A 23094-nucleotide genomic window follows, 5' to 3' on the forward strand; every position below is an offset into this window, starting at 1 on the left:
AAACAAACAGGCAAACAACAACCAAAAAAAACCCCACAACATTTCAAACAAAGCAATGGATTAAGGAAAACAAATAACCTAAAATAACTACTTTGCTTCCAATATGTTCCTACCATACCCCAAGAAAATTAATAAACCATGTCCAAACAGAGGAGTAAGAAAAACAAATAATCTAAAATAACTACATTGCTTCCAACATGTTCCTACCATACCCCAAGAAAATTAACAACCCCTAAGAAAACAAAGGAATAAGAGAAAAAAAAAACCTAAAATAACTCTATTGCTTCCAACATGATCTTACTATATCCAAGAAAGTTTACAAACCATAATCATTCCTGAGCATTCCCATAACATTGAGATTACCCTCCATAGTTTATCTGTTCTTATTAGATTATCATTCCCCCTCCACTAATTGGTATCTCTAGGTCCCCTACATTCTACAGTATAAAACATTGTACATTTTTCACAGAATTCACATTAGTGGTAACATACAATATGTCTCTTTTTGTGCCTGGCTTATTTTGCTCAGCATTATGTCTTTTTTTTTTTTTTTTTTTTTTTTTTTTTATTAATCTTCATTTTATTGAGATATATTCATATACCACGCAGTCATACAAAACAAATCGTACTTTCGATTGTTCACAGTACCATTACATAGTGGTACATTCATCACGCAAATCAATCCCTGACAGATTTGGGTCTTTTTATGGTTAAAGAAGATGTGGAAATAGAAAGCTAAAGTCATCAGCCGTGATTATTTAATTAAACAAAATATTTATTCAGTTAAATATCTGTTGGGTGCCTTTTTTGTGTCAGGCATTGGGTTTACAAAGATGAGTAATACATAGTTCTTGTCCTCAAGGAAGTCTCTGTTAAGAGGAGAAGAGGGAGAGTGGGTTCTACACAGGTGAAGCTTTAGAGAGAGGGCTGAGCTGGAGATCCAGATATGGACATCTTCTGCATATGGCTGGTATTTAAAACCATGTGAAATGGAAAAAGCTCACTCAAGAAGAGTTTGTGGGGTGAGCATGTCAGGATAGACCATTGGGAAACACCAATTTTTGAAGTGTGGGTGGAGGAAGGGAGAACCCAAGAAGGAGACATTGATAGAATGGTCAGAGAAGTATGAAGAGAATCAGGAGATGATGGTACCATGGAAAACAAGGGAAGAAAGTTTTAGGAGGAGGTGATGATCAGTAGTTAAATAATTAAGTGCAGCAATGAGGTCTGGTAAGATAAAGATTGGCAATTAGGGAATCTTTGCAGATCTTTGAAATACCATTTTTGGCAAGGTGTGTGGGAAAAATTGAAGCCAGATGACAATGGGTTGAGTAATTAATGTGAGTTAAAAAGTAGGGGTACTGAATGTTGACACCTTTTAGAGGAGCTTAGTTAAGGAAAGGAGAGGACCTGACAGTCCAGGTAATGACTTTTTAAGATGGGTGAAACCGAACAAATAACTAATTTTAAGCATAAAGAAAAATATGAAGAATAAGATAAAGAACAACCTCTACAGTAAGCATTTATTATCTAATTAGTGTTAATTCATTTCTAGGGGAAGAGGAAAGAGTTGAGAAAACAGTATCTTTAGCATTGTTGGCATGTTTTCTAATTTTGTATTCTAACTTTTAACTTTTGCTTTTTGGAATGGAATGATGTATTTTGTCTTCCGAACTTTCTTTCTAGTCAGCCCCATATAAAACTGGGAACAAAGGCACCAAAGCCCAGAGAGCAAAACAGTTGGGATTAGAAGTAGCAGCCAGGACACTGCTTGAGAATCCAGGGGCGCTCAATCTGCTTTCTTATATTAGACCTGATGTGAAAGGTATGGACTTGACTTACAGAGATCATTCTGTTTCTCTCTCTTTTTTTTAACTTTGAAAACTTGTGTTAAAAATTTTGTTTTCATTAAGTAATGACTATACAAAAGAAGATTATAGCCTGTAAGGAATAAGTAATAAAATAAATTCCTGTATTCCCACTGCTTAGCTATTCATTACTCTCTGAGATAATGCCTGCTCTAGTCTGTTGCCCAACTCTATTTAGTTGTTTCTCTTATTTATAAGTATTTTTTAGATATACCTTGTCATTTATGTATGTTGCAAGTCTTTTCTCCCAGTTCATAACTTGTGTTTTCACTTTTTTTATGCTGTTTCTTAATAAATAGGAGGTCTTAATTTTGCAATGGTAAATGTCTTAATCTTTTCAATGTATTAATTTTTCTTTTAAGATAATTGCTTTTTTCTTTTTAAAGAAATCCTTTTATATTGCAAGGTATAAAGATTGTCCTTTATTGTTTTTTAAAGGTTTTATTCTATTTCTAAAAATTTAATTATAGAAGTTGTATTTGCTTTTTAAAAAGAATTTTAACAATTTTAACATGTATGAATTTTAAGGTTAATTCCTGCTCCCATACTTCTACTCTCCAACAGTATAGTTTGTCTTTTTCTGAAATTTATTTCCAAGTGCATCTTCCTATCCTTATGTGTGCACCCGGTTGGGGAGGGGATGGAGTGTTTTTAAGAAAATGCCAAGGAAAGTGACAACTGATAAGATGCACTGGTTTTATTGTCAAAATGAGCCCTAGAGTGGCTTTTTTCAGAAGTTCTCTGTTAGGATTGAAGGGGGAGTTGATACTTTGATTGTATCCCTATTCTCATTCTGGTTTCTTCTGGCCTTCTGTTGATTGTTTAAGGTAAGAAACTTAAATGTCTGTAGGGGGCACTCTCTGATAACGAAATCCACAGTTTGTACCAAACTGTAGCAAACCATAACATACTTTAACCTTTTTTTGTTTTAAATAATTCAAAAAATAGGAGTTTGTGGTTTAAAAAATTGAGTATGTGTGTCTATAAAAACACAAATACACATATCTTAATATGTGTTTTGAAAAGGGCAATAATAATAAGAAAAAGCAAAGTAGGATGATTTGAATTTAGAGATGGGTTGGAGTGAGTAAAATTCAATTTTTTTTATTTTTATGTGCATTTATAGTTAGATTTTCAAATTGTTGTAACATTTAATCTTTTAACAGCAGCCTTGACTATAAGGCCAAGCAGCCAAGCATTTCTATTAGAATGGAATGTCAGAGCTTTTAGAATGTTAGGTATACAAAGGTTTATTGCCTGTTTTTATTTCTGGTTTTCTCCTTATGGTCATCTTCCTTTCTTTTCCTTCAACCCTCCAGCCCCTTTGGTAACAGAGGTCTCCTTAGTTCCCACACTCAATTGAGTTTCCACTGAGTAGGTTTTTGATAACCGTATTTCTTTTGCTTGTCATCTGTGGTGCTGCTCTTGGAATACAAGACGATGGACAGATGGTGAAACTTCTTATAATGGGGATAGGTCAGTGCCCAGCACAATTATAGCAGTACTAGCAGACATAGTAGGACTTTCTATTTGTTTCATTCCCTCTTTATTTCATAATTCCAAACCAGCTAGGTCCTACTTTCAAAAATTTGCTTCGAATGTTTTTCCATTCTCTCTGTCTCCTTATTCTTTATGCTGCACACATACTCAATTCTATTATTGTTTTTGTAAAGAACTATTTCCATCATTCCTCAAAGAAATATTTAAGAAACCAGATATTTCTAGCCGCCCCCCCCCACACACACACATAGAAGAGACTTCTTGCTTACCACAGACCAACAAGAATTTGGTCTGAATCAAAAAGTTATGCTGTACTACAAATGTACTATGTCCTGGGAGATCCAGGACATCCCTATATTGTATACCAGGAGGACTAGCTGATTGTTCTGTTGTATGTAAGAAGCGGTAGCCTTAGTTTAGATAAAGTGAAAAGAAATGTTGGCTCTTCACTTTTTGTTATAGCTATGGAGATTTGGAGACTCTGTAGCTGGAGAGATTTCACCACAAGGCAAGGGAAACAAGTTTTCTGGTTCTCTGGATCTTATTCCTTCCTGTTTATACTGAGGAGCCAAAGTTTTGAAACTCCTGTTATTCTTGACTGTATTAAACCCCAAAGTTAAATTCTCTTTGATTGGAGAAAGGAGCTTTTTTCAAAACACAGAATTCTTCCTTTTCCAATCCTTTTTCTTCTTAATTAGACTGACAGGGGATATGTAATTTGAAAGAGCTTCCCAAATGATTCTGATAATTTCTACTTCCCATCAAGAACCACAGCTGAAGGTAGCTGAAGGTACCTCCCAGCACTGATTTTTAAAAACTTTAATGGCTATCAGAATAATCTGGGATGCTCTAGAAAATAATAGATTCACACACTCTAGGAATCTACATTTATAAGAGAACCAAGTGATTTTATTTTAGGGTCCACAGTATATAATTTATAAAACTCTGATTTTCTTAGTTTTCCAAGCTGCTATGGCAAATACCCCAAACTGGTTTTGGTGTAAACATCAGGAATTTATTTGCTCACGATTTCAGAGGCTAGAAGGCTTGCTTCCTCCTGGGGTCAGTAGTATTCTAGCTGGCCAGCTATCCTTGGGTTGTTGGCTTTCCTATCACATTGTGATGTCCTCTCCTTTCTCTAGGAATTCTGTTGACTTCATTCTTTTGTCTCCTCCCCAAGGCCCTTTCTGTGTCTGAATTTCTTCTGCTTATGAAGGATTTCAAATCCAGATTAAGACCAAACTTCATTCTGTTGGCCACGCCTTAACTAAAATAATATCTTTAAGAGATCCTGTTTACAATGGGTTCACACCCACAGGAATGTGTATCAAGATCAAAAACATGTCTAATTCAATCCACCACACTGCTCTAGAGCTCTAGCATAGAACTTTAATTACATGAGGTTTCCAAATTGTTTGCCTTCAAAATGATAAAGTCTTTTCAAAGGCCCTTTGTTATGGCAAAGTCTGTAATCTCTTCTCTGTGTCCTTTGATGGTTTTCATTGTAGGTTCCATCTTTACCACTAAGGAACCACCCTTGTGGTGGGGTGCTTTGGGACTCCAGGACGTAGTACACAGTGAATGGGTTTCTTTAGTGAAGATTGTTCTAGAGAGATTGCTAACTTATGAGCAAACATTTTTTGCATACTTACTCTGTGCCACAACTGTTCTAGGTGCTTTACGTATACAAACTTCCACCTCTCAAAGGTCATTTGTCTTGAAAATTCCCCCATAGGGAAATTCTTTTAAAATGTAAACATAATTACCATTAATTTCAATGGCCAAATTTCTTTCTTTAAATTTCTTTAAAATTCAGTACAAGAGGAGGAAGATGGCAGCATAGAGAGGAGTGGAAGTTAGTTAGTTCCTCTGGAACAACTAATAAACAGCCAGGAACAATCTGGAATAACTGCTGGGAGACAACCATGACTGTCAACACTTCATACACCAACCTGGATTGGGAGGAATTCCTGAGATTGCAGCATAAAATTTATAAGTAAAAACTGCAGAACTACGCCAGAAGCCCCCTCACCCCACGGCAGCCCGAACTGCAAAACCTTGCTATAGTAGAAAGCAGCACTCTCTGAACAAGCAAATATACCTCAGTCCAGCTCCAACTGGCATTTTAATTAACAAATGTGGACTACTCAATACAAGGTACAAATCCCCAACAAGCAGACAAAGGCTTTTAGTGACGATTGACTTTAAAGAGCCAGAAGACTTCTCTGTCCTGGGAGGGGGAGCCCAGAAGACCAGGTACTATCTCTGGCTGATGGGTGAAAAGGTGGGGGGGGTATGGACTGGCCCTGAAAGGGCACTTTCTGTCCCTTTTTCTCTTTCAACCTAAGTGGCTCAGAGGAGAGAGCCGCAGCCATTTTCAGTTTGCAGTGCTCTGATCCAGACAAGGGTGGAGATAGCAGCATCAGAGAGACAAAGAACCTGTTTAAATGCAGATGATAACTCCCTAGGGGATGTGTCTTCCCTAAGAGGAAGGAGGTGGTGCCCAGCTCTACTACCGGCCTTCCATTCAGAACCAGACCCCATAGCCTGGGGGAAAACAGCCAAAACAGAAACTAAAAGGGCCACACCTCCTTATACCAGTCAGGAGTGACAGGCTAACAGGCACCACCTGCTGGGCAGGTTAGGAAAAGCACATCAACTAGAGGCCTCACAGGGTGTGTCAGTCTTCTAAGACATACCCTCAGGGAAACCTGATACTGAATATTGCCCTCTTCTGAGACCTGAGCCTGTTCTGGTCTGGGAAAACCTGATTGGAGTAAGCAAGGAAACCAGATGTCTAGACAACAGAAAACTACAATCTACACTAGGACAAATGAAGATATGGCCCAGTCAAAGGAATAATCTTACACTTCAACTGAGGTACAGGAATTGAAACAACTAATGCTAAATCAATTCAGAAAGTTTAGGGAAGATATGGCAAAAGAGATGAAGGGTATAATGAAAGCACTGGGTGAGCATAAGGTAGAAATTGAAAGTTTGAAAAAATGACTGGCAGAATCTATGGAAATGAAAGTCACAACACAAGAGATGAAAGACACAATGGAGACATACAACAGCAGATTTCAAGAGACAGAAGAAAACACTCAGGAACTGGAGAACAAGACACCTGAAATCCTACACACAAAAGAGCAGAGAGGGAAAAGAATGGAAAAATATGAGCTGAGTCTCTGGGAATTGAATTGACAACATGGAGCGTATGAATGTACATGTCATGGGTGTCCCAGAAGGAGAAGAGAAGGGAAAAGGGACAGAAGCGATAATAAAGGAAATAATCAATGAAAATTTCCCATCTCTTATGAAAGACATAAAATTACGGATCCAAGAAGTGCAGCATACCACAAACAGAATAGATCTGATAGGCCTATGCCAAGACACTTAATAATCAGATTATCAAACGTCAAAGATAAAGAGAGAATCCTGAAAGCAGCAAGAGAAAAATGATCCATCACATACAAAGGAAGCTTGATAAGACTATGTGCAGATTTCTCATTAGAAACCACGGAGGCAAGAAGGACGTGGTGTGATGTATTTAAGATACTGAAAGAGAAAAACCGCCAACCAAGAGTACTGTATCCGGCAAAACTGTCCTTCAAATATGAGGAAGAGTTTAAGATATTCTGTGACAAACAGACAATGACAGAGTTTGTGAACAAGATACCTGCTCTACAGGAAATACTAAAGGGAGCACTACAGACAGATAGGAAAAGATGGGAGTGAGAGGTTTGGAACACAGTTTTGGGTGATGGTAGCACAGCAATCAATGTAAGTACACTGAACAAAGATGACTGAGCATAGTTGAAAGAGGAAGGTTAGGGGCATGTGGGACACCAGAAGGAGAGAGGAAAGATAAAGACTAGGACTGTATAACTCATTGAAACCTAGAGTACTCAAAAATTGTGATAAAATGTACAAATGTTTTTACATGAGGGAGAACAAATGAATGTCAGCCTTGCAAGGTGCTAAAAATAGGGTGGTATTGGGAAAAAAATACAATCAATGCAAACTGGAGTCTATAGTTAACAAAAACATTGTATTATGCTTCCTTTAATGTAACAAAGGCAATATACCAAAGCTAAATGCATATAAGAGTGGGACGTAAGGGAGGGGTATGGGACTCTTGGCATTGGCAATGTTGTCTAACTCTTTATTTTACTTTAGTTTAATTCTGTCTTTCTTTTTGTTGCTTCCTAGCTGTCATGTTTTGGTTTTTTTCTTCCTCTTTCTTTTTTCTTTTTCTTTTGTCCCACTACCTTCTTTGACTCTTCCTCCTTCTTTGTGGAAGAAATGGAGATGTCCTTTCATAGATAGTGGTGATGGTGGTGAATACATAAATACGTGACTATGCAAGGAACCATTGATTGTTTACTTAGGATGTAATGTATGGTGTGTGAAGAAAACTGTGTTTAAAAAAATGGGTTGATGAAGAAACCTTGAGGCCACTATATTGAGTGAAATAAGTCAGACACCTAAGGACAAATATTGCATGGTCTCACTGATATGAACTAATTATAATATGTAAACTCATAGACATGAAATATAAGTTACCAGGGTATAGAACGAGGCTAAAGAATGAGGGGCGGTTGCTTATTATGAGCAGAATGTTCAACTACATTGAACTTAAATGTTTGGTAATGGACAGAGGTGATAGTAGCAAATTGTGAGAATAACAGTGCTGAATGGTGTGTGAGTGTGGTGGAAAGGGGAATCTCAGAGTCATGTATGTCACCAGAAGGAAAGTTGGAGGTTAAAAGATGGGAATGTATAAAACAGGGAATCTTGTGGTGGGCAATGCCCGTGATTAACTGTAAAAATATTAGAAATCTCTCATGAACTAGAACAAATGTATGACATTATAACTAGAAGTTAATAATATAGTTTTGCAAACTATATACTACAAACTATATACTATATAGTATATATACTATATACTACAGTTAGTAGTATTTTAACATTCTTTCATCAACAGTAACAAATGTACTATACCAATACTAGGAGTTAATAATGGAGGGGGCATGGTTAGGAGTATGGGAGGATTTGAGTTCCCTTTTTTTGTCTTTATTTATTTTCTGGAGTAATGAAAATGTTCTAAAAATTGAAAAAAAAAATTAATTATGGTGATGGATGCACAGCTCTATGATCGTACCGTGGGCAATTGGTTGTACACTTGGGATCTTTGGATAATTTTATGGTATGTGAACGATTTCAATAAAATTAAATTTAAAAAATTAAGTACAGCTATTTTGGTAGCCAACGTTAATTATAACAGCCCAATAAAGCATTTTCTTTATAAATTACTCCATAATAATTTGTTATTTTGTTCTCTTTGGCTTTTATGCCTATTAATCATTAAAACTCTACTCATAACAAAACATTTATGATACTTAGTGTTTTTGTAATTGAGGCATTAATGCAAAAACTACCAAATAGAATGATGGACAAAAGAAACAAAAGAAAACAATGTAAAAAATCTCTGTAATAGAATAAGTTGATATAACAGGGGCCATGATTTTTAACATTTGCTGTTGTAAATTAGCAAACCAGAAGCACTTGGAGAAAACTTAATGCACCGAATGGCAGACTATTCAACTTTAAAGATGACCAGGCACATCGTGGCTCTTGTTTTGTGCAGGGCTTGATTGTTCACAAGATTTGAGAATTCAAATAGATCATTAAAAATGTGAATAAGTAAATGCCTCATAAGCCAAAGAAGGAGTATTAATAAAATTGCTTGTAAAGAAGAAATTTTGTAACTAGGAAGAAATGGTGTACTGTTATGATTTTATTAACACATATTTCCCATAACTTTTTTAAACTTTGCAACCACTCCACGAAGGAAATACTGTTATTATTCCCTTTACATAGAAAACTGAGACACAGAGAAGTCAAGTAATTTTCCCAGAATCACACAGTTGGTAAGTGGTGGAACCAGGATTAAACCTGACAGCTGGCTCCAGAGCTGCATTTTTCACCACTAGGATATATATTATGTAGAGATTCATTTTTGATGCGGAAGGAAGGTAGTCACTGCTATGATCCTTTTCTATTTTAAGTTTGTCAGTTTAAGGTTTTATTTTGACTGCAATAAATTTATTGTGGTTTAATTATAAACTCTAAAACTTATCTTACAGGTTTTGCTTTTGTTTTCCCTCTTACCTTTCTTCTAAAGGGCTTTCAGTGCTACAGGATATTGAAACAGGAGTGCAGCATATTTTAGCAGATATGATTGCTAAAGACAAAGACACACTTGACTTCATTCGGAAATTGTGAGTAACTCTTTCATAGTTTTCTGCTTTGTGTAATCATGCTGTTAAGGTTAGTGCTAACACTAGTGTTCATTAAAAACCATTTATTTTCCGACTCCTTTTTTAGTAGCAGAACTCTTTGTTCAAACAACAGAACTCTAATAGATAAAACAGATAAAAGTAAAGTTGCGTTAATTGAATTCTGGGCAGGGAGCCCGGAACTCGGTCTACTCGTCCTCCTTAGACTGAGGCACTTCAGTGGAGGGCTCTGATGAACTCGGTTTAAAAACCACTGCATTAGATAGTATATACTAGACAGAGATTCACATTCATTTAGAGTGGATGGTATTATTTTTTAAACATATTGGGATGTATAAACTTAATTCTGTAATAGTTCTTTTCTGTTGTTTATCAGTGATTGGATTGACTTGAGAATGTGTGTAATAGCAGCCAAGACGAATTTCAGCTGATGGGGAGAGCATCTTATCCATAGTATCATGGTCCCAATTTATAAGAGATTAAAGTTGTTTAACTTAGACCACACTTTGGCTTGTGGATTTTATACATCATAAAAAAACAATTAATTTGAAACCATCGTTTTACATACTCTTTCTCTTCTGTAAATAAGAAGAGAAGACATGTTTCTACCAGAGTTCTGTTTCTTCTCTCTCTCTCTTCATCTCTAGCTGTGAGCCATGCAGAGGAGAGGAAAGGTGGAGATAAAGTAGGTGACTACTGATACTTGTTAGGGTTTTGAATACAAGGGAAAGAACGTTTTCTGTTCTCTTAGTGACCCTATTTATAATGAATTGAAATAGGAGAATTGACCAGATTTTTAAATGTTTTAAAAAGTAATTATGATGCTATTTGACCCAGTTTTATAAATTGTTTATTGAAAATGTCTTGACATATCCTCTTCTTTTTAGCTTTTAAATAGCTGTGATTACCTAACTCAGTGGTTAGAATGGGAGGATATATCTAGGCTAGAGTTGTTGATCTGATTTCTGTAGATAATTTTGGTGTCTTGCATGACTGCAGATGGTATCTGAACTCCATTAGGCATCTTATGGGTGGGGAGTGAGGCTAGGTTGATATATAAATAAATCATTAGGACATTTGTTGGTATAAATAGGTGAAGAATTGGGCCCTCTGGTAATAGGTCAGTAGTATTTTCATAGTTGGGCATCATTTAAAAAAAGAAAATCCTGAACTCCCTTGGTATTAGCTTAACTTTTCTGCTGCTTTTATTTACATATAAGTTTCTTCACTAAAGCATATTATTAACTGCTTGCTTTTTGAACATTTGTGACTTTGAACAGGTGCCAAAATAGATACATATGTATCCAGTCATCTCTTGCAAAAGTATCCTCCAAAAAGGTAAATGAGAAAGATGTTGATAAGTTTCTGCTCTACCAGAATTTTTCATGCAACATAAGAAACATCCAACATCATCAGGTAAATAAGGAAACTGTTTATGAATGCTGCTAGTACTAATAATTCTAATACTTTGGATTTACCTATTACTTTACTAACTAAGAGTTTAAAGTATTTTAATTCAACTATTTTCTTTTCTCTTCATATAAATTCTTACAATATTATTATATTCCTCCTATTTTACAAATTTGGAACTCAGGACCCAGAGAAGTGACACTACAAATTATGACTCAGGGTATTGTAACTTTTTGGCTGGTGATTTTTCCTATTAGATTCTTCTTCCCACTATACTTGGATTTGAGCTTAATTATGGATTTTTTCCATGTGAAATATAAACCAGAAATATTTGATTTAGAATAAAATATAATGTGAGAGTTGTAACTGAGGAGTTAGTATTTAACAAGGGTTGTGACTACTGAATCATTGTATAGATATTTCTTTTTAGTTTCTAGTGTATTAGAACAGCCAGAAGGAAATACCTGAAATTGTTGAACTATAACTCATACTGTACTTTGAAATTTGCTCTGTAAATACTTGTTAAATTGTATTTTGAAATTTGTATCACTTTTCTGCATATATGTTATATTTCACAATAAAAATATTTAATATATATATATGTATATAATGTGAGAATGCTCACTTAATTGTACAAACTGTTCATTAATTGTCATTGTATACAGTTTTTTTTTAAATTCAGTTTTATTGAGATATATTCACATACTATACGGTCATCCATGGTGTACAATCAACTTGTAGTTGTGCATTCATCACCCCGATCTATTTTTGAACATTTTCCTTACACCAGGAAGAATCAAAATCAGAATAAAAAATAAAAACAAAAAAAGAATACCCAAATCACCACCCCCTCCATCCCACCTTATTTTTCATTTAGGTTTTGTCCCCATTTTTCTACTCATCCATCCATACACTGGGTAAAGGGAGTGCAATCCACAGGGTTTTCACAATCACACTGTCACCCTTGTAAGCTGCATTGTTATACAATCATCTTCAAGAGTCAAGGCTACTGGGTTGTAGTTTGGTAGTTTCAGGTATTTACTTCTAGCTATTCCGATATATTGAAACCTAAAAAGTGTTATCTATATAGTGCATAAGAATGTCCACCAGAGTGACCTCTCGACTCCATTTGAAATCTCTCAGCCACTGAAGCTTTATTTCATTTCATTTCACATCCCCCTTTTAGTCAAGAAGATGTTTTCAATCTCACGATGCTGGATCCAGATTCATCCCCGGGAGTCATATCCCATTTTGCCAGGGAGATTCACACCCCTGGGAGTCAGGTCCCATGTGTGGGGTGGGGCATGAGATCACCTGCCAAGGTGGCTTAGTTAGAGAGAGGGCCACATCTGAGCAACAAAGAGGCACTCAGGGGGAGACTCTTAGGCACAATTATAAGCAGGTTTAGCCTCTCCTTGCAGCAACAAGCTTCATAGGGGCCAGCCCCAAGACAGAGGGCTCAGCACATTATATACAGTTTTTTAATTCAGTTTTTCAGTTTCTTAAAGTTTTCCTGAGTGTAGTTACAGGCTACATGGACATTGTGGAATGTGATTTTTAAATCATACAGGGAAAATTCTCTCTGTCTTTGCCTTGACTGTTTGATTACAATAATATCTCAGTGTGGTCTCTTTGTGTTTATCCACTTAGAGGGTGATTCTTGGATATGTAGGTTGTTTTTGACCAAATTTGAGAAGTTTTCAGCCATTATTTCTTCACAAATTATTTCTGCCCCTTTCTCTGTCTACTCTCCTTCTGGAACTTCCATTAGGCATATGTTTGCACACTTGGTGGTGTCCTATGGGTCTCTTAGGCTCTGTTTAAGTTGCTTCATTCCTTTTTCTTTCTGTTACTCAGAGTGGATAATCGCAATTCATTCTTCTTCAAGTTTGCTGATTCTTCCTCTTCCTGCTCAAATCTGTGGTTAAACCCCTGAGTGGATTTTTAACTTCAGTTACATCATTTTTCAGCTCCAAAATTTGTATTTGGTTTCTTTTTATAAACTGTATCTTTTTATTGATATTCTCTGTTTGTTGAGATGTTGTTTATCTGGTTTCCTTTAGTATTTTGTCCATAGTTTCCTTTAGTTCGTTGAGAATATTTAAGACAGTTGATTTAAAGTCTTTGTCTAATAAGCCCAATATCTGGGCTTCCTCAGAAACAGTTTCTATTCATTCCTTTTTTACCCTGTGACTGGGTAATACTTCCATGTTTATTTGCATGCCTTGTAATTTTTTGTTGAAAACTGAACATTTTTTAATGTTATAATGAGGCAACCCTGGAAATTAGATTCTTCCCCCTTGCTAGGGTTTGTTTTTGCTGCTTGTCTGGGTTGTTCTTTGTTTGTTTAATGACTTTTCTAAACTATTTTTGTAAAGTCTGTATTCGTTGTTGTTCGTGGCAACTGAAGTATTTGTTCTGTTAGCTTAGTGGTCAGCTAGGGATTTGACAGTGATTTCCTTAAATGCCTGAAGTACAAAAACAAAACAAAAACCAATTCTTCCAGTCTTTGCAGCTTGACTCTGTGTTGGGGTACTCCTTTAACACATAGCAGGTCATTTACAACTCTGCCTGAGCCTTTACTTTCTGCTTGTCTGGAGCCTAAAGACAACCAGGGGTGAAAGCCCAGGTGTCTTCTCAGGTCCTCTGGGGATGGGTCCAACTCAGGGCTTCAGCGTGGACTTGTAGATTTGTTGGTATACATATGAGCTTTAAAAAGCCCTTTTGTCCACAAGTATCTCCTTCTCTAATTTATCCCTTCCTAGGCTTTTTATCTATCCATTCCTTGCCTGGACTTTTATCCCTTACCCCAGGTGGCTGTGGCTAATACATTTGCTTTTAAAAACTTTTGAAAGATGCCATCCAGGAAGCCACTAGCACCTGGAGAAACTCTGAGGCAGGCAACACAAGGGCAGCCCCTTAAGGTGATTCTTCGGGGAGTCATCAGACAGCTCAAAACACAAAAGCACAATTCTTTGAGAATAAGGTCTATATGGTACCTTCTGCCTTTAGTAAGTATTCCCTGGTTGTAAGTTTTTGATTAGATTCTACAGTTCTGCAAAAGTTAATTTTTATAGTTTTTGCCAGGTTATTGATTGCTTTTTTGGAGGAGTGGAGTTTTAAAGTACCGCCATTTTAGGTGACATCACTTCAAACAATAACTTTAAAGTGCAGTTTCTTTGTCCCTTGTTTTATTCCAAAACTTTAACATTCTAAAGTGCCCTTCTTAATCTCATTTAATACTTTTTAGCTTGAAGTCTATGTGAGATTAGGCTTTTAATACATGCCTTGTAATTGGAAATTGAGTGCACCCTTATTTTAGTTTTAACCCTAGAGTTACGTATATAAAAGGCTTGCCCTCAGCCCTTTTTTCAAAATCCTCCAGTTTTATTTTAGGTGAATGAAGCTCATTGTGTAATACATGGTCAGCAGATTTTTTTCTGCAAAATGCCAGAGAGTAAATATTTTAGGTTTTGGGGGCCAGTTGGCTTCTGTCACAGCTGTACAACTCTTGCATGGTAGTTTAAAAGCAGTCACAATCAATATGTAAATGAATGTGCGTGGTTGCGTTCCAATAAAATTTTATTCACTAAAACAGAAGATGGGTTGGATTTGGCCCTTAGACTCTCATTTGCTGACCCTTGATCTAGTATATTCCTCAAGAATGGTAAAGGTATATAATATTCTCTGAGTTCTTGTGCATTCAAAATTGTCTTTCTATGGCCTTGATACTTGAAAGACAGCTTGGCTTGGTACAGTATTTCTTGTTTGCACTCTCTTTCCTTAAATTCCTTGAATATGTTGCTTCTCTGTTGCCTTGCTTAATACATTGCTTTTGAAAAATCTGATGCCATTCTAAGTCTCTCTCTCTGGAAGTGCTGAAGATGTTGGCCCTGTGTTACTTTGTTTGGTCTCTTTATTGATGTTTTGGTTTTTTTGGAGGATGAGGGGGAGATTTTTAATCAGGAGACTGCTGCTGTTCTCCAAACTTGGAAGACCTCTATAAACGATTTTTTAAATTTATCTTTTTCTTCCATGTGCATTTTACTGCTCTGAAGAGAGGATAATGAAAAAGATTAGAAGGCTTTAGGCTTAAGTAATATTTAATTTTATTAAAAATATAAGTTAAGTGTTCTTCTTTAAGGAGTGTTTTCAATATGGTTTAAAACTGTCGCCTTTTAATATGCCATTAATTAAGAACATGGACATGTTGATTTGAATTTAAATTCCTCCTTTGCCGCTTTCTAGGACTGTAGTTTGTGACAGTTAGACTCAGAAAAAAATAAGTAAAATGAAGGTGATAATACATACAACACTGGTAATTATGAGGATTAAATAATATAATGTATTTAAAGTACTTAGACTGGCTAATTAGTAAATGCTCAATAAATGTAACAATTATTAGCTATTAAATATTTCATTTAGAATTTTGATTATCTGTATTTATCTTAGTAAATATCTTTCCAATATAAAAATTTCACCTTTCATCTCTGGTTGAGAAAAAAACTTTAGTAGAATCTGAAATGATATTTTTAGTTCACCAAAGTCTCTTCCTGTGTATATGATAGGCTTTGTACCTGTAATTTATTTTTGAAGTGTGTGGTATGGTTTAATTTACTAGTGAGGTAGGTTATTTGAAAAAAGTATAAAGAAATTATTATTTTTGAATAAATTCTTGATAAATAGGTGAATAGAAAATTGATGTAGCTCTAGGGATGGCTAGCAAAAAATATTGACTGGCAAAATTTATCAGTCTTTGCCATATATGTTGTTTGCACTCAGATTCTGGCAATGAACCGTGGAGAAAATTTGAAGATACTGACAGTCAAGGTCAACATATCTGATGGAGTGAAGAATGAATTCTGTAGATGGTGTATCCAAAACAGGTCTGTTGGTAGATTTTGGCAGAATTTCCTTTTTTCCTTTTAAAAATAACACACTGAGATCTCAGGTATGGAAAGATGTCCATTAAGTTAAAAAAAAAAAAAGGAAATGATGACAGGGTTTTGTCTATATTTTACTTACCACTTAAATTGAATAATTGGTAGTGTTATTGAATCTATAGAACAACATGTTGCATCACTATGGTATAATGATATAATTATTAGTGAGGTTCTACAGGTTTCTCTTTGCATTAATTTGATAATTCCTGGGGCTGAAATACTTGTCTGAGAAATAAATGACTGTTCTCAAAGAATTTTTTCATAGACACGTTTGAATGACTGGAGATGTTTACTTGATGAGTGTTTTCTTCATCTTTTTCCCCCTTTTTGTCCCTATGTCTCCTTCTTTCTCCCTTCCCCATTCATTCAAGTTCTGTGCTAAATGTTGGCAGTCAGCCTATAAACCAAGTTTAGCTTCTGTCCATGGTGACAATATACCTTAATAAGGAGGAGACTGAGTATGTTGAGAATTTACAAAGGAGAAGTGCAGTGTACAATTAGAGTTTGTAACCAGGGACCCCAGTGCATCTGGGCAGTGGGCATATGTAGGTCAAAAATAGGAGAGAGACGAGGAAGTGACAAGAAATGAGAATTGAGATATAGACAGACAGACCAGATTATATGTGGATTTCTAGGTATTCTAAGGGTTTTGTTCTCTATCTTGAAGAAACCAATAAAGGATTTAAACAGAGGAGTGATGTAATCACATTGCAGTTTAAGATCACTGGCTGCAGTTTAGAGAATTATTTCAAACGAATCAAGAATAGATGTCAAGGCAGGAGATAATGATGGCTTGGTCTAGGGTGGTAGCAACAGGAAACAAGTAGATAGATATGAGCAATATTTAAGAGGAAGAATCTATAAGACAAAGTATCTGATTCGATGGTGGGTGGATTCGTTAGGGAGAGAGGTGAAGTAAAACATTACACTAGTATTGCTTTAACAACTAGGTAGATAAATGATGGTACCATTTACCGACTATCATGCTATAAATATATAAAGTACTAAATAATTAAGGCAATGAGTGATTTAAATGGAATGTTTATTAACTTAGTAGAATAGTAGGGAATATTTAATACTAATGCATTGGTATGAAAAATAATATTTAGCACCAAATTTAGTAACTGAACAATTTAGCTTTTGAAATTGTAGGTTGCTGGTACAAGAGGATAAGTATAAATAAGATTTGTACACTCTTCAGATTCTGAAATAGTTATTATATTTGTGAGACCCCTGATCATCCAAGGTTTTGTATATGTTCTTTAAACAAAAAAACACGTGAAGGAAAGATCTCAACAATTCGTTCGTTGTGCGTGAATTAGATTGTATAATGACCTGAACTTGTCTTTTTGAGCTTGTGGATTTTTGTGTTGACTTGATTCATTGGAGTTTCTGGTTTCAGAGACTGGGATCCAGAGCTCTATCCCTGTCTTCCTGCATATTTTCCATAATCACTAAATGATTCTGCTATGATCTTACTAGTCCTGTAGGCATTATTTGTTAGCTAATTAATCACTGTTCTCCAGTTGTATGTAGACTTAAATTGAACAGAATTCTCTCACATAGTTGCATAAAAATAAAACATAGAAAGAGAATAGAAATGCTAAACTAATTAAACCAATCTTTGAATAGTTAAATATTTGTTTAGTACATGATTCAAAGGCAAGTATGCACTTGGAGTGGAGACAATAGTCATTCAATAGATTTTTTTAAAATTCAGTTTTATTGAGACATATTCACATACCGTGTGTGCCAGTTTGAATATATTGTGTCCCCCAAACGCCATTATCTTTGATGTAATCTTGTGTGGGCAGACATTATCAGTGTTCATTAGATTTCTTTGAGTGTTTCTTTGGAATGCGCCCCACCCAGCTGTGGGTGATGACTGTGATTGGAAAATTTCCATGGAGGTGTTGCTCCGCCCATTCAGGGTGGGTCTGAGTTGATCAGTGGAGCCATATAAATGAGTTGACATAACGAAGGAACTCAGTGCAGCTGTGAGTGATGTTTTGAAGAGAAGCTACAGCTAAGAGGGACACTTTGAAGAAAGCCCAGGAGCTGCAGATGAGAGACAGTTTGAAGACAGCTGTTGAAAGCAGACTCTTGCTCCGGAGAAGCTGAAAGAGGACAAATAGCCCAACTGCAACTAAGAGTGACATTTTTGAGGAACTGCAGCCTAGAGAGGAACGTCCTAGGAGGAAGCCATTTTGAAACCAGAACTTTGGAGCAGATGCCAGCCATGGGCCTTCCCAGCTAACAGAGGTTTTCCAGACACCATTCCCTCCAGTGAAGGGACCTGATTGCTGATGTGTTACTTTGGACACTTTATGGCCTTATGACTGTAACTGTGTAACCAAATAAACCCCCTTTTATAAAAGCCAGTCCATCTCTGGTGTTTTGCATTCCAGCAGCAATAGCAAACTAGACACCGTGCAATCATCCATGGTGTACAATCAACTGTTCACAGTACCATTATATAGTTGTGCATTCATCACCCCAATCTATTTTTGAACGTTTTTCTTACACCAGAAAGAAACAGAATAAGAATAAAAAATATAAGTAAAAAAGAACATCAAAGTCATCCCTCCCATCCCACCCATAGAGTTTTCCAGTCACTGTTACAAGTGTTTCACAGATGTTAACTTAGAACATCTCAATAAGTAGATAGTGTTTATTATCACTGTTTTACAGATGTGGAAACATAGCATAGACATGGTAAGTAAATCCCCTGAGAAAGTGGTACAGCACATTTTGAAACCCTGGCAGTCTGACTCAGAATCTTAACCTTTAACTAATTATATTATACTGCTATCACCCCTGCTTTTGAGCTCTCTCTGTATTTTGCATATTTCTATTATTACATTTATCTGCTACATATTTGTTAAAATATTTGCCCCATTGAAAGTAGAACCTCTGTGTCTGATTCATATCCTACGTCTCCATTCCCCTCATGATCTGCATCTAGAGATGACAGTAGGGAGGTGGCAGTGATTTGGATGGAAGGAAGAATTCATGTCCTGCCTAAAGGCACTTTCTTTCAATTACAAGCAAAACTATATGCTGCCCAAGTAAAACCCTTCTTGGGAAGGAATTCAATTAGTTGCTATTTATGTAGCTCTTGGTGTATCACTAGTAAATGCTGAAATGATTGTAAACTGAAGTTCATTTCCTAGCTTGAGATAAGTCTGGGAAATGAGAATGCCCCTAAGGGGTAAGGTTTATTAGAATCCATTAATAGCTTATTAATGGTTTCTCTTCAAGAGCCATTAAAGGGCAAGGACAGATTTGGTAGATGGATGAAAAGGCAGAAGGAGTAGGGCTGAATTTGTCCTTTTTGGCTTGCAGTTTTATCTTATGATCTTTCTCTGGTGTCCACTAACAATTGGTCCTTTGGCATTTAGATTTTTCAGTATGTATACAGATGCTGTTTGGTAGAGCATCACAGCCTGAGCAATAAAATAAGTTCTATTCAAGAATGGCAAGGGACAAGGGTTAAAACAGGGTTTCTCCTTTTCTAAGTCTACTTGAATCTTCAGGTAGAGATAAAGAAATGGGGAAAGAAGGATACAGTGCTGTAGTAACTTTTTTTTTTAACTTTTTATTTTGAAATACTTTCAAACTTACAAGACAGTTACAAAGATAATACACCATTCTACAGAGAACTCCACTATACCCCTTGTAGTAACTTTTTGACAACTCTTGACACCTTAAGATTTTGGTCATTGTTAATAATGCTTCAGATACTCTTTCCAGAAGAGGAAAATTTTTCCTCCCTTTAAATTTTATGTCTGACCATGGTTACCAGGTTTTTAAAATAAAAATTCCAGATGTCTTAGTAACAATTTCCAGACACCACAGCCTCTTTCACAGATTATGTTACTTTGGCCTCAATAAAGGTTTTCCCCCCCTTCTATGTTCCATTCCCCCTCCTGTCTTCCAGAAGCCTTTTCATGATCTTGTTAATGTTATGTCAGTTTTAGTATTGGCTTTTCTTTTTTGCAGGTGGAGACCACGTAGCTTTGCAAGGCCAGAGCTAATGAAGATCTTACACAATTCACTGGATGATTCTTTTAAACGCCTTATTTATCCTCTTCTCTGTAGAGAGTTCAGGTATGCATCTTTGTCTTGTTTAGTTTTATGTACTGTTTTATTATTATGTATGATAGTGCTAGGCCCATGAAAGGATGTGGTAAGTATTTGTTGATCCATTAACTAATCCCAGGAACTAAGTTGGAATCACATAGTCTTAAATTTAAGCCTGGACTTCATTCTGTAGATACATTCAAATGCATTGGTCACAAAATATAGCTCTTTATTATAGATTTACTTCACCAATCTGCATCATTTAACGTGTACCCCTTCCAATTCTGCAAAACCAGTCTTCCAACTTTTAACAACCAAGCCAAACAAATGGTTTTATTGGTGAGAGTTTTGACTTGGGAGAAACAAACTGAGAAGTTAATGGAGAAGTCAAATGGAAAAGGTTTTTAAAGATAATAGAACCGAAGAAAGCATAAGGAAATCAGTGAAAGACATGATGAATTTATTACTATGAGAAAAAAAAGCTACCTTTTTTGTTTTTTTAACTCAAAATGGGAGTTGTTTGGATGAATAATTATCAGAAATGATGAGCAAATATTAGGAGATTATTAAAGTGACCATCTAGACAGCAGAAGGACTAAGAGTAATAAAGATGAAAATCTGCGGAAGAGGTGAGGTTCATTGTTTTTAGGGGAGGGGATGGGAAGAAAAGTAATATTGGGAGGCAAACCCTCTTTCCCACCTCTCTCTAGCCATTATCTTAGTTGTCAGTCTTTAGAAACCAGCCATTCCTCATGCATGCCTTCTACATGCTATAGATTTCCTTCATTCTCACTTATAGGTTTCAGCAAAGGTTACCTGGAACTGTAGGTGTCTTCAACATCACTAGAATTTCTAGCATCCTGTGCAATGTTAGTCTGTTTTTCTTCTGCTGAACTTGGCCATTGATTTCAGAGGTGTTCTGAGCAGGAAGTGAGGAGGTACTATTAACAAGGATACATAGCTCCTGTGCCCATTTTCTTTTTAGCAGGGTCATTATATCTGTCATTTCATCCTTTTTTATAGCCTATATATCCCCCCAAAATACTGTTTTTGGAACCCTATTTCATTTCAAGTCTGTGTGAAGTAACATCTGCTTTTGAGTGCTATGGCAGAAACTTTAAATGTAAGGAATTCTGTTCTTAATAAAGATAAAAAAGAATTATTGTGTTGAAAACTCATTTCCTTTATCTTGTTTTCTCATGTTGTGTATAATGTCCAGTTGTGCTTTTTGACATTTTTGATTTGAATAGCTTCACTGTCTGTGGAATAATCTGAGATTTGATGTAAGCAGTTTGGTGTGGAATTGTTTAAGTATAATCCTTTTCTGACTTCCATTAGCAGTGGGCAGGCAAGAACACTTTCCTTCTCTTTTTGTAAAATGCCTGTGGTTAAAAAGATATATCTTATTTTGGGCCCTAAGTTGGTTTGCAGACATGGTCTGTAGATGTGTCTCTTGATAGAAATACGTATAATTACCCGAACAGCAGTAGAGGAGGGAGAACTCTAAATAGATTGTTTTTAAAGGACATTATTTTATTTCTCTAATTACAAAAAAAATTTGTCCCAATTGTAGAAAACTTGGGAGAATCAGTAAAGCACAAAGGAAAAAAAACTCATGGCTTCACTACCAAGTAATAACCATTGTTAACCAGACTTTTCTCAATACATATATGTGTGTCTATGTATTAACAGAGATCATATAGATTGTTATTCTGCTATGTATTATATTATGTGCTATGTACTATGCACATTTCCCCATATTATTAAATATTCTTTTATATATCCTTTGAGTGTATTTGTTAAGATCTGACTGTGGAGCCAGATTACTTGGATGTAAATCCTGAGTCAGTCACTTGCTAGCTGTGTGACCTAAGGGAAATTAATTAACCTCTCTGTGCTCATAATATCTACCCCTAAGGTTACTGGGGGCATTAAATATGTTAATTCATGTAAAACACTTGGAAAGTGCATAGTTAATAGTAAGTGCTCAGTTAAATGTTAGCCATTAGTATTATTTTGCAACTTACATTTTGATGGTTGCCTAATATTTCATCACATGGAAATATTAATTTCTTAATCCCCTCTGGTTGGCTATTTATTTTGTTTCTAAGTTTTTGTTATTACAAACATTGTTTTTGTGCGCATCCTGGTACATATATTGTCATGTACATCTCTGGTTATTTCCCTATGTCTAACCTTAAGTAGAATTTCTAGGTCAAAGGGTGGTATAGTATTAAGGCTTTTGTCCCTCTGAGAGAAGCTGTACTAATTTATACTGCCTTTAGTTGTTCATCTGAGTGTCTATTTTCTCTGCAGCAGTGGCTATTGCCATTCTTTTGAGTGTTTGACAAAAATGGGCCTGAGTTGAAGTTTTGTTGGTTGCAGAGTATCCAAACGGTACATCCTAATGTTTGCTAATCCATTCAGACAAACTTTGTGCAGAGAGGTGAACAATCTCTCAGCTAGCAGCAGTTTCTCCATTTGTAATACCCACCCTGCTATTATACCAGGGCTATTTCTCACTGAATTTATGTAGCAGGTGAAGCATATAGTTAAAAAGTTGGATTGTATCCTGTAATTATCTAGCCTTGCACCAAAAGGAGCCATTAATAAACGTTTGCGTGAAGGAGTGAAAAGTCAAGATGCTTTTAGCTGAAAGCAGTAGAAAACCTGTGGATTTAAACAATAAGGAAAATTATCACTAATTAAAATGAAGTACTTAGAAATTAATTTAACAAAATATGTCTAAGATCTATATGAGGAAAACTATAAAACTCTGATGAAAGAAATGAAAGATGATGTCAATAAATAGAGAGATGTTCTGTGTTCGATGGGAAGACTCATGTTGTTAAGATGTCAGTTCTTCCCAACTTGATCTATAGATTCAACACAATCCCAATCAAAAGCCCAGCAAGTTATTTTGTGCATATTGAGAAACTAATTGTAAAGTTTATATGAAAAGTGAAATACCTAGAATAGTGAACACAA

At 35.8% G+C, this 23094-nt stretch overlaps 1 protein-coding gene across 1 annotated transcript in view; it reads left to right on the forward strand.

The window, feature by feature from the left end:
• Nucleotides 1-23094, forward strand: part of SRBD1 (S1 RNA binding domain 1) — a 281240-nt gene that overhangs the window by 37969 nt on the left and 220177 nt on the right. The window contains exons 7-11 of the mRNA XM_037806820.1: nt 1687-1825; nt 9556-9652; nt 10951-11086; nt 15863-15966; nt 20026-20133. Of these exons, the coding sequence (XP_037662748.1) occupies nt 1687-1825; nt 9556-9652; nt 10951-11086; nt 15863-15966; nt 20026-20133 (584 nt within the window). The remainder of the gene's footprint in view (nt 1-1686; nt 1826-9555; nt 9653-10950; nt 11087-15862; nt 15967-20025; nt 20134-23094) is intronic.

This window comes from Choloepus didactylus, chromosome 17 (genome assembly GCF_015220235.1).
Source record: "Choloepus didactylus isolate mChoDid1 chromosome 17, mChoDid1.pri, whole genome shotgun sequence".
NCBI lineage: Eukaryota > Metazoa > Chordata > Mammalia > Pilosa > Megalonychidae > Choloepus > Choloepus didactylus.